Raw genomic sequence first — 12,712 nt, forward strand, 5'->3', positions numbered from 1 at the left:
GAAAGCTCTTGAATTTGCCTCAGTGTGAAAAGTGAAGTCTTGAACATTTTTGTGCAACAGGAAAACTGCTTCCTACTCCGTTCTTCTCCAGACCAGGCAGGAGCAAAGGTCTGCATGGTTTTTGCAGAGAACCATGTGTGTATCAGATCTGTCTTTTATCAAGCTCATCTTCATTTCTAGGAAGATGCTGGCAGAGTAGCTTTCACTTTGAATTCTTCTGATTTTGCAGCTCAGGTTAGAAAAGTGCCTGGATGCTGTAGCTGCTGTTTTCCCTTCTGGAGTTGCATACATGACATTAACACGTTCTTAGAAATTCAATATCCGCACAAGTGCTTTCTCTACTCAGACTTGCTGTCTGTTCTCCAAGGACCATGCTCTGCTTTGTCCTGAAGGGTTGATGGGCCCAGGAGTATTTTTAGATGATGCAGAATTTGTCTTTGAAACAGGCAGTATATAGATTGCATGGGAGATTGATTTTTTAGGATAGCAAAGGCGGGAAGAGAGGGAATTATAATATCTGTGAGATCTCTGCAGGATCAATGCTGTTCTAGAGAAGCAAATGGTTATTAGTGAAAACTCTCAATTTATTCTTTAAAACATTGAACATCCATCAAAGGATAATAATTATTAGCTCAGTTACAGACAATTCCTTGAGGCTTTGTCTTACTGAATCGCCAAACTCTACATTAAAATATGTTATGAGATCTAGGAAGCAGGGTAGAAATATATGGTGGTATTCAAGCTTGTTTTGAATACTCATGTTGTCCAGGCACTTTAGTTACTTTTTATGCCATTTGGTGGCTTTTGGTGTCAACCCAGAGCAGTCCAAAACAAGATTTTTTCTGTCAGTGGAAAAATATTAAAGTGACTTGTTTGAAGTTACAGGCCAAGTCCAAATCTGCAGTCATTAAAATGGAGGATTTCTTGAATTTCTATGGAAATAATTGAGCCATGTTTCTAATCTGTTCTTTTTTCCTCTCCTTAAATAATGAAGTGTGACTGATAGCGAGTTATGAGTTTTTACGACTGGAAGCGTCCTGAGAAAATCCCACATATAAATATAAGGATTGTAATTTATTTAGCATTTTCCATTGTGGAAGGTCTTGAAGTACTTTGCATACTTGATACGCTAAGTCCAAAAGTAGCGACCTGCTGTTAATTTGAGAGTGAATTTGAGCCAGTGAACATTCAAGGGTGTAAAAAGGCAACAGTACTCCTAGATTTCTGCCACTTTTTTATACATGCATCCACATGCAAACATATTTCTTAATTCTGAAGTCGCTGTGTATTGCAAAACAAACCACATTTCCAGCTTCCAACTGCTCTTAGGGTATTCTCCTCCTCTGATGGAAACACCCAAGAAGATCTCTAGCTCAAACAAAGGAGGTGATCACAGAGAAGCACCCCATTTTACCTGAGACAAAACATAGAAAAGGTTTGGAGCATTAAAGTCTTGAACAATGAGATAGAAGCTATCAGAATGGTCTGTCTGCCTCGTAATCACTATTCAGAGCAATGAATAGTTATTTTGCCATTTCTTGCCTCTTCGTTGAGGGCACGTTTCCAGCTGGAGATGGTCCTGAGGAGGATAAGCAGTGGTTTCCCACTCCCAGCAGTGTCGCCTGGGTCTCCTGGCAGAAAGCACAAATGCCTCCAGCCCTGGGAATTTCATACAGTTGCTGTAACATGAGGACTTAGAAAGTTTGGGGCTGGCAGAGCCAGAGATCTGTGCAAGGTCCACGAGATGATGGTTTTTCTTGCTGTTACAAGTGGTCATGCCCTGTCATGTCATGGCACATGGCAAAGTAGATTCACATTTTCTGCATTCAAGGCATCCAATTTATCCATTTTGGTGTAATGGGGATTGCCAGATGTCCCCTTTGTCTCATGAGATACCTACCCCAGCACTCCTTCATTGTGTTGTGTTGAAAGAAAATAAATTAAAAGACAAACAAATGAACAAAAATTGAATATTTTTTTTTTCTCTGAAAAAGTGTACTGCTTCTTTATCTTTTCTTTCTCTGCTGCTGACAGTGACCTCTCTGGAAAGAAGCCTTCGATCTCTGGGGACCTCAAATAATACTCAAGAGCTGCAGGATGGACTGTGAGTTTGTTTTGAATTGCTGCAGATCTCCCTTTGTCCCAGCCTTTTCATTTTTTTCCTCATCTATCCTCACCCTTTCTTCTGTCCTTTTTTTATAGCTGGACACATTTTTGTCAGGCTTACTTAATTTTGTTCCTTTCTGTCGGTGATTAATGGTAGTAGGATGTGTATTGATCATATAAAGCTCTGCTTGTGCTGGTTTCAGGTGGCAGAGAATGGTAGGTAGATAACAGAAAATGATAGCCCACAGTGAAAGAGGGTTTTCTGTAGTTGTGTATGTGATGTTATTTTTCACTGGTTGTTTTTTGTTGTTAGACTTTCTTTCTTTCTCTCTTCCTTTATTTATTTATTTTTATTTTTAATTTGAAGCCAGAGTGGGATGCTTGTGTAGCTTTCTCCGCCCCCTCCTGCCCCACGTTGCCAAAGACCATGGATGCAAGAGAAAAAAAAGAAAAAGAGAGAAGGAGCAAAAAGATATTTTATAGGTGGAAAAGCGCGTTGTGGTGTTGAAACCTGCATCACAGAGTTCAGTTTCACATGCAATAGATACGGTTCATTAAACTCCCTCTTCTAGATGTGTGTATACACAAACACGCATAGTTAGTTTTCATTGTGCGCATGCTAATTAGAGAATTAAAATGGCTTTTCCAAATGTAGCACAATTTATTAAAGCTGCTTCCCTTAATGCAGCTTGCATGCAAAAATCAAGTGCTTAGGATGTGGCTCTAGTTTCGTGTACATGACTGCGGTCCCTGCTGAGATTCAGCTGTGAACAAAGGGGAGAATTTGGTTTCTATTTTTTTATGTTGGCTTTATACACTGTAATTTGTCTGATGGACTTGACTGACCTTCTCAATGCAATATAAACTCTCAGACTGGTTTTCAGTCTCTCTCCTTCTCTCTCCAATCCATTGCTTTCATCAATGCATCAGATCTGCCCTAATTCACATATGCTCTGTTTTGCAAACTTGAGGATTAAAAATAGTAATAGTAATAATAGTCAGAAGATTTGGACCTAAATTTAGGATATTGGACAGGATGTAAGCGTAAAAAGTCAGCCTGTGGAGACTGATGTAATCAGGAAGGATGTTTACATGTGCAAAATTATTGGTAGCATAAAACACCCCAGTAACTGGTGGAGATCCTTAACCCAGGAAAGCCTTTCTGTCACGCAGAGCAGCTATTGTACATGCACTCCTAAACTGTTTTTATTTATTTAAGAATCAATTCCTTGACTCTTCAGAGCACTTCAAAAACACGGCTAGATAATTTTCTTCTTTCCTGAGCAGTTACATAAATAGATGCGTAATGCACTAATTGCAATAATTATTTTTGATCTTGGAATTATCATTAATTGTCCAGGTAGCTAAATACAGCTTATTTTTATTTTAACTGTGCTTCCCTGCCCCTGTCATCAGCCCCAGAATTCCTCCAGCTGTCTCTTTCCACCCTCCTGGTCCATCCCCTCTCCCCATGCTCTAGCAGACGGCCTGTCCTGACTTCTCCCATTTGGCCTGCTGCACCTCCAGACAGAACAGTCGCAGGGTGCCAAGCAGAGAAGGACCAACAGCTGTCTTTCCCTCAGTCCTCCCGTTCTGTCCTCCTGTCCTAACGCTGGTGTGTCCTTTGCACGGCCCCTGATTTCAATACCAGATGCAGACAAACAGCCTTGAATGCTCTACAAGCATCTCTGCCTGTCTCTCGTGAGAGCTGCACCAGCAGAAAGCAGTATGCCATGAATCACAAGAGCTGGCAGTGCTGCATATATCTCTATGTTCAGGAACAAGCAGAGGGTCAGCTCTTCAGGTGAGACCTCTGGGGCAGCGTTTTCTGTTTCCCCACCTGCAAATCATGGCTTAATCTTCCTCCTTTGCCACTTGACCCCTTTCCTTCAAAGGTTGATGCATGTTTCTCCTTGAACATCCTCTAACTTGGAAGATGGTTGGGCAGCAATAAGTGAACATTTGGCAGGTTTATAGCCTTGGCTATTAGAAAAACAATAGTATTTGTGGGCATTTAAATAATAAAATTGCCACACTTTCTACTTTCATACTAACTACATGACTATCACTCTGCCTAAAACTGTTAGGCAGGCAAGGGGAGGCTGAATATTTGAGAATAGAGGTTCATGGTGAATAGCGGTCCTGCCACATGGGACATTTAGCTGCCACAGTCTGTATACTGCAGAAGTATTTGCTTACCTAGCTGCAAGGTGCTGCTAAAACAGGAAAAAAACCACAAACAACCCAGAGTTGCCTGACTCCTTTTCAAATTCGTGCAGATTTTCTGCCTCTTATGCACAGAACTTGTAAGGTCATCAGATGAGGGCAGGCTTCTTACTGTCAAATTGGGCTACTCCCTTTTCTGAAATGGTTTCTCTCCCTTTGATAGCTGAGTCATTCAGAATAAGGATTGTATCTGTGGCAAGTGAATTTGGGAGAGTTCATCCCAAATGGAGTGCCACCTCTAGTCAGTGAGACAGACTTGGCTGCAGATGTGAGTACGGTGTATATATGAGGCTCTACAGTCAATAATCTTGGTCAAAGATCTTCCCAGAGTTTTGTGCTATGTGCTTGGAACTGTAAGTCCTGTAAGTCCTGGCAAGTGAAATGCAAATGCCCCTGAGAAGCTTTAGATGGAGTCAGCTGGATGCAACTGGCCCTGGATTAATTGGGAAGGGAATGGGAGCAAAAGGAAAAAAGGTGCATGGAGCTGGGCTGAGGAGCTAGGGCCAGCAGGCAACACTGACAGCTTTCTCCAGTGATGCATGGCTACAAACAGCTTGTTAAATACTGATATGTTGCAAGGAAAATCGACTGGTTTTTATTTTTTTTCCCTGACCTTTGGTTTAATAATCCAAGCTCCCAAGGAATTTATCTGCCTCCTTAGCCAGAGGATTTGGGATGAAGGCTTTCTCTGACATTAGGCACTGAAGGTAACTAGCTTTTAATTTAGGCAAATAAACTTAAATGCCCAGATAAATCACTGTCTCTAAGAAACAGTGAAAACCAGACTCTATTCTTGTAAGTGGGTATGTCTAGTTTGTCTCCCAATACCCTCAAAATACAGGCTGGAAATGAAAGCATTCCTGTAACCTGGGCAATGCTCTCTGAGAAGTATGATACACGCCCCCATATCAGTCTTGCCCACATTTGTTCATCACTGACCCAACACATCAGGGGTGAAGGATTCCTTTGCCCAGCTGAACACAGAGTCTTGGGTCCAGAGGCATACCCTTTCAATGTTACCGTGAAGATAAAGCTTCCCTTTGTACCACCAGCTGGGTTTTTTTTTTCCTGAGAACAAAATTTAGTAAGAAAAAAGCTAACTTTTTTTTTTAGGGAAGTTTTAGACTTAGTTTAGTTTTCTAAAAACTTCAGGGGAAAAAAAGTCTTGCGTTTTTTTGACAACCTGACCCAATCTTACTGTGACTTCAAGAAAAGAAAGGTGGTCGTGCAGGCTGCAAGTGCATTTGATGGCTACCTTGAAGTCATGAGAGCAAGCATTGAGAAGGGCCCTCGATGCCCTTTCTGTGGAGGCTGGTTGACCGCAGCAGCAATCCGTGCTCTCCAAACCAGGCTCCCTGTATTGCTCACCTCAGTGAGCAGCATATCTCCTCATTGGACATTTAGCCTTAAGTCACTGCAGGTGCAAGGTCAAGAACAGTATTGCATTGGGTTGCAGTCATAGCTTATCACCCTTTTTGAAGGGTGTCTGGCATGTAGCCCGTGAGTCTTCACTCTGTGGCATTTTTGGATCCTTTACCAGTCACTAGCAAGAGAATTTGCCTGTTTAGGGATGAGTTATAAGAAGGATATTTTCATGGCTTTTAGACTGATGAGGTTTTTTGAGTGTGTCCATACTGCAAAATATTTTGATCTCTCCTGATTTGAGGAAAAGCTCAGATTTCAGCTTCCACCTCCTTTCTCCCATTAACATATATTTTTTAAAAAATGTGCACATCATAGAATATGTAGGGATTTTTTTTCTGCAACTGGTAGAGGTATCAGCTCTACATCTGCACAGTGTGTGAAAATCATAGAATCATTAAGGTTGGAAAAGACCTCTATGATCATCACGTCCAACCAAATAAATCAGTCTCTGAATCAAATCAATCTCCTTTTCTGATACAAGTAATATGGCAATAGTCAGCACTCTATATCATAACACCCTTCCATTGCCTTGGAAAAATCAGACATCCAGACACTGCAAGGTCACTACCAGAGAAACCACAAGGACACAGAACCTCCTGTCTTTAAATCCTAGTTAAGATGGTCCACGGCAGAGAATTCCTGTGGCCACAGCCTGGGTGTCACACCTGAGCAGTATTAGTGAATATATATGAAATATGTATAAAAATATATATATATATGAAGCGATCACTGTCAGGGAAACACGGACAAAGTGCATGGTTTTTGATGTATAATGCTTTAATGATTTTACTGGGGCTATGCAGCAGAACTGATTACATTGCCGGACTGCAAAAGAGTTCCAAAGTATTTTCCAAACAGAAATCTCAGTTTTAGGTCTGAGATGCTTTGGGGTGAGACAAAAGCAACAGTCCTGGAAGAGGCCAAAGGTGCAGCTTTTGGATTGTTGCTCATGCGTGGCTTTTGGACAAACAGTAACCTCACAGGGCACCTGTTTTCCCCAAGCATGCAAACTGTGCCAAAATGCATATAAGGTTTGACATATTCTTGGCTGGGATTAGAAGGAACTCCGTCTTCCTGACCCTTCCCCAGGCAATTTGCGACACCACCAGAGAATTTTTTTGAGGGTGAGTAAAATCACTTCATCAGTTTATTTTGCCATCACACAACCCTGAAATCAAGTCATATCTATGGCAAAGCACAGCCAATGCCATGTATGCGGGGTGCCCTATTTGGGGTGGTCTTGGGAAGAGCAGCATCCCTGTCTAAGCTCGAAGCCTCTCTGAACAGTGAAAGTCAACTGAAGAATGGCAATGAGCACTTCAGTCCACTCAGGCTCAGTCTGAGGTGGTTTGGTGGATCTGTAGAAGCACTTTTGAAACACATTGGCGTTCAGGACATAGTCATTAAGTTTGCGATGGATTGGATCCAGCCATGGTGTTTGCTTGTGTTCATAACACCTTCGTTATGGATAAGACACCTAAAGGTAGGTGTCTATGTGAGCTCAGTCTATGGTGTCTGTCAAGCTTCAGCTCATCCTAAGATTGATGACGCTTGAGGATATGGCAATGCCCCAGGGCATCTGAGATACATATGTGGGGCTGGCAGTTTTGGCACAGGACTTGCTGTTCGGTCACTTCTGAAACAGCAGCTGTAGGCCTGGTGGCACCCTAGGACATCCCTGCCCCTCAGCTTTTCTAAATTGGCATAAAACAATAAAGGCTTTTATCATTTATGTGTATTGTTTCTTTTTTCCTTTCTGATCTTACCCTTTTCTTTGATAAGTTGGAGGTAGAGCTTAATTTATTTTTTTAAAAAAGCTTCTGTTAAAAAGGTTTTAATTCCTTTGGAATGCAGATTCATATAGAGCAGAAAGATATTTTAAAGTAATAATTTACTGAAAGAAGATTTTTTTTAAAGTAAATCAGACACAAGTTTTAATTGTCAGCATGTTTAATTAGGGGGTAGGATTTATTAATATTTTATACGGTTTTGTTATACTACTTGTACAAGCTTAGAAAAAACAGATTTCCATAAATATTTTGAAATGTCATTTTGATTCTGTTAATGTGTTAAACCCTTCAAAGTAATACCTTCCCTGTTCAACTCAAAGCAGTCGGATTAACTTTATCTATCCTCCATTTATCGCAGCTGGCATCTATTTCTGACATGAAAAACTTTCTAGGTTTGGCAGCGAAAATGGGTTGCCAGATTGCAACATTTGCATTTAACTGTGTAGTACACTTGCTGCATTAATAACTATATTTATGTGACAGATCTCACCCTTAAGAATCCCAGAGCAACAGATACATGACATATCTGTGATAAATTACTGAAGCTGGTGATGAACTGCAGAACTCTCCAATGATGATAAATTCATCTGCTTTTGACCACTTTCCCTGCTTAGAGAGGTCCTTGGAGTATCCCTTCACATGCCTGAAGAGTTTCTAATGGTCACTACAAATCAATCTGTCAGAGAAGTTTTTCTTTTCAGTGTTTTCCTCCCAGATTGCCCTTGCCAGAGGTCTGAGATGGACAGAAACCTTGGCCAAAGCAACAGTGTCTTCCCACTTCAAAATATCAGCCTTTGGAAATAGGCTGTGAATTTTAGGCCACGAAGTGATGAAGCAATGATTTGTGGCAAATGATGGATGCTCCAGGAGATGCAAGCATGGAGAAAAAGGAAAGGTGGCATCTGGGGGATAACCAGCTTTCTCCTCTTGAAGGTCTTTTACTGCTACTGCTTCTTATGTCATTTTTTCATGCTTTCATGTATGAGCTCACAACTTCTGATCTCTCCTCAGTGTCATAGTGAGTCAAGGAAACAAGACCATAGGAACCCACTCACTGCTGATGTCTCTGCAGGTGAAAACTGGGTTGCATGGGAGCTCCAGCCTTCCTACATATCCTTGTCCCCAGCTCCAGTTTTCAGATTTGTCCACCAGCTTTAGGTCCATCTGGTTAAACAATATGGCTGTAACATCTTCAGGGGAGGTGAGGAACAGCATCATATAATCATAGAATGTCCTGATTTGGAAGGACCCACAAGGATCATCGAGTCCAACTCCTGTCCCTGCACAGGACAACCCCAAATTCACACCATATCTCTGAGGACATTTTCCAAGTACTTCTTGAATATCACCAGGCTGGTGCTGTGATGCCTCCCTGGGGAGCCTGTTCCAGGGCTCCACCACCCTCTGGGGGAAGGACCTTTCCCTAATGCCCAGCCTAACCCTCCCCTGGCCCATCTCCCTGCCATTCCCTCGGGGCCTGGCGTTGGTCACCAGAGAGCAGAGACCAGCCCTGCCCCTCCTCCTGCCCTCGGGAGGGAGCTGCAGAGCGCCATGAGGCTGCCCTCGGCCCCCTCTGCTCCAGCTGAACACACCCAGGGACTCCAGCCGCTCCCCGTACGGTTTCCCCTCTAAACCCTTCCCCAGCCCCGTGGCCTCCTCTGGACACTCTCCAGTACCTTTATACCCTTCATGTCCTGCGGCGCCCAACGCTGCCCACAGCGCTCGGGGTGAGGCCGCCCCAGCGCGGGGCAGAGCGGGACAATCCCCCCCCTCGCCCGGCTGCGATGCAGGGCTCGGTGCCCCCCAGGGCACGGCTGGCCCTCTTGGCTGCCAGGGCACGCTGGTGGCTCGTGTTCAACCTGCCGTCGGCCAGAGCCCCCAGGTCCCTGCAGAGCTGCTCCCCAGCATCTCATTCCCTGGTTCCTGGTTCCTTGGTACAGCCAGGGCTGCTGAGCCCCAGGGGCAAAACCCAGCGCTTGCCCTTGTTAAACTTCACACAGTTGGTGACAGCCCAGCTCTCCAGCCTGTCCAGACCGCTCTGCAGGGCCTCTCTGCCCTCAAAAGTGTCAACAGCTCCTCCCAGTTTTGTGTCATGAGCAAACTGAACCAATGTTCCTTCCAGTCCTGCATCCAAGTCATTTATGAAGAGATTAAAGAGCACCAGCCCCAAGACGGATCCCTGCAGAACCCCGCCAGTGACTGGCCGCCAGCCCGATGTAACCCCATTTACTGTGACCCTTTGAGCCCGACCCATCAGCCCATCGCTCACCCCCTGAATTACGTGTTTGCCAGCTGTGTGCTGGGCATTTGTCCAGGAGGAGACTGTGAGAGAAGGTATCGAAAGCTTTACTGAAATCCAAACCCATCACGTCGACTGGCTTCCCTTGGTCAGCTGGGTGGGTGACCTTGTCGTAGAAGGAAATCAAATTTGTTAGGCAGGACTTTCCCCTTGTGAGCCCGTGCTGGGTGGGACCAATGACTGTGTTGTCTTTCAGGTGTTTTTCAGTAACTCCCAGAATAATCTTCTCCATAATTTTGCCAGGCACAGAAGTGAGACTGACAGAAGTTATTTACCACAGCGTGAACACAGATCCTTGCATGCTCACTCCAAGGAAACAGGGTCTGCAGCAACATCCCACAGTCTTTATGCCATTCAGAGCACAGATCTGAGTGAAGAGAGATATGACTGTTGTCTTCTGCCAATGTCTTGATATTGTAAAGATAAGGCTTCTCCCCACCCCATACACCCCTTTTAATTTGGTGCCTCAGGTGAAAAGTGCACGCTCCCATTTTGGAAGCCAACTGCATCCTCCAGCACTCTATTTGCAGCAAAACTTTACACTAGCAGAAGTGTAGCTCGTTATTGCAGTGTGTAAAAATACAGTCATGCTTGGTCTTTTAATAAATTTATTCTAAGATGCTTATCTGGGAGATGCTGAACTCACACTGATGTGTTTTTTTTTTCTTTTGTGGGTGACAGCAGGAGGAATAACTAAATAGAATAAAGTGATCCTTCCCTTTTCAGCTCTTGGACCACCATGATTACAGCAGTACTTTTACCAATTTTTCAGAAGCCTTTCTGAGTTTAATCAATGAAAAATATGCAGATCTCCGCTCTTAATATTAGCCATAAAATTAGCTTTTTAATTTTGTTTTTACTTCTTTTGCCATTGTCGCGTATTGGAAATGAAATGTGGTATTTGAATAGGTTAAAGATTGGCATTTTGAGTCAACAGAGCAAAATTCATCCTCCCTCCCCCCAAAACACAAACCAATGATTTTGCCTCTTTCCTCCCGCAGAGTTGGAGATAGTGAAAGACGAGTTCACATTCTGTTAGCATAGCCTGCAGAGGGCAAATAATTTTTTATTTGGGTTGAAATATCCACAGGCATGAAGTTTATCTTATGACTTGAGATCCTGATTGGAGCATCTTGCCTCTGGATTTATAAGCACAAGTTTCCTAAACTTTTGGAGAGGGAAGAAAAATCCTGGAGGGGGGACAGGACAGCTGTGTGTTTACAGTAAGTTTTTATGCCCATAGTTACACATTCAGTAATGCAGTTCATATTGATTGACTGGAGGGACCTGTGAGGTGAAGTTTGTTTAATAATTCATGTATGCAGGCATGGAGTGTGTGCTTGTCAGGGCTGAGCATCCCTTCTGCCATGGTGTCCTTCAGGGGCCTGACACACTAATCCAAACATGCTAATGCTTATTGGAATACTTCTATTGGCTTTGTTTAAGGTCTTGTTTATTCCCTGAGTCTTAGGCTGGCCAGAAAGCCAGGAGCAGCGGCCCCGTCAACGAGAATGATGTTTCTTGTGATCGGTGGCTTCAGCTGATCCATTCAGTCGCATTTCTTCAGGCTATCTGTGGAAGCAATTAGCATCTTCTGGAAGGCTTGCTGGGTTTGAGGAGGGAAAAAAAGACAGAGAAAAAGTAAAGTCCAATCTCAGAGAAGAGTATGAGTGTCTGCCGAGCCGTTGCTTGCTGGAGAAATCACTCTGGCTTGCTAATATCACTGCGTTGTTTCACTGCAGTGCTCTAATGGATGGGTCTTTTGCACCATGCTCGATCAAGGATATAGCAAACCCTCTGTCTTCCCACTTGTCTTCCCACCACAGGAGGTACTACTAGGGGTTAATCAGGTCTTTAGGCAATGTATGTGGACATAAGAGGTTTTAAGTGAGCCAGTCGATGGTTTTCAGCAAGTAACGCTTCCACACAGCGGTAATGGGAGATCAGGAGGAAATCTCATGGGGGGCTGGGCTTAAACCCCTTTCACTAACTTTTTTGAAGTGGAACTAGGTAAGCCAGATGAGGATGCTCTTTGGGAAAATGTCTTGGAGGAAAAATGAATGTCAGATGAAAACTACAAATAAAAGAAAAGAGAAGTCAAGGCTGCTTTAAAGAAATGATAATTTTAACAGCATTGATTGTTTGTTAGTAATGTCACAGCGTTTGGAATTTAGCATGTGACTTAGCAGATTTATTCCAGAAAATGCTTGTGATCATCCATAGGTCCACGACCTCCTCTTGAATAATCAAGCTGAAGGTCAAGTGTTTGACAAACATGCATGTTTTATTTTGAAGAAATTCAAACCTCAGAGGGATTATATGTGTTTACCAGGACATTTTATATTGCTGTCTCCTTATATTCTCTCTCCCAGTGTTCACAAAATACAGATGTAATTTGTACAGGGAGAGCTTGCCTGTTCACATCCTGTGATCTTCATGCATTCAGTCTTGCAGAATAATGAACAAGTCCTGTCAGCCTCTTTCCTAGATTGCAATGTCACAGAACGGGAATTTTCTTTCTAGATTTAAGATAATGAGAAAAAAAAGAGCCAAACCCTCTTAGTTCCCCCGTACACATTCACAGAATCACAGAATCACAGGGGTTAAACTAGCTGGGGAGGAATTCTCATCCTTCTTTAAAAGTTATTTTATTAATATTAATGCAGTAAATAATTCCAGAAGGTTAAGACTGTACGCGTGACACCGTGCGCTTCGCAACAGTAAACAGTTCAATGAAGTTTCGGTGTTTGAGTACCGCAAGTCCTGTGCAGTTGGTCCCATGGAAACAACCACGTTACGAAAGGTGCAGACAAAGAAAGCAAACCTGAAGCATTCAAAAGGTGCAGCATTGAATGAGTGTTTTGTT

The 12,712-nt window shown here is 43.2% G+C and overlaps 1 protein-coding gene across 8 annotated transcripts in view; it reads left to right on the forward strand.

Moving 5' to 3' along the window:
• The window catches only part of TSNARE1 (t-SNARE domain containing 1), a 511,863-nt gene that overhangs the window by 182,447 nt on the left and 316,704 nt on the right, over positions 1 to 12,712 (forward strand). For all 8 annotated transcript variants that reach the window (XM_064442004.1, XM_064442001.1, XM_064441997.1 and 5 more), the window contains one exon: positions 2,035 to 2,104. In XM_064442004.1, coding sequence (XP_064298074.1) covers positions 2,035 to 2,104 — 70 coding nt within the window. The remainder of the gene's footprint in view (positions 1 to 2,034; positions 2,105 to 12,712) is intronic.

This window comes from Phalacrocorax carbo, chromosome 2 (genome assembly GCF_963921805.1).
Source record: "Phalacrocorax carbo chromosome 2, bPhaCar2.1, whole genome shotgun sequence".
Taxonomy (NCBI): domain Eukaryota; kingdom Metazoa; phylum Chordata; class Aves; order Suliformes; family Phalacrocoracidae; genus Phalacrocorax; species Phalacrocorax carbo.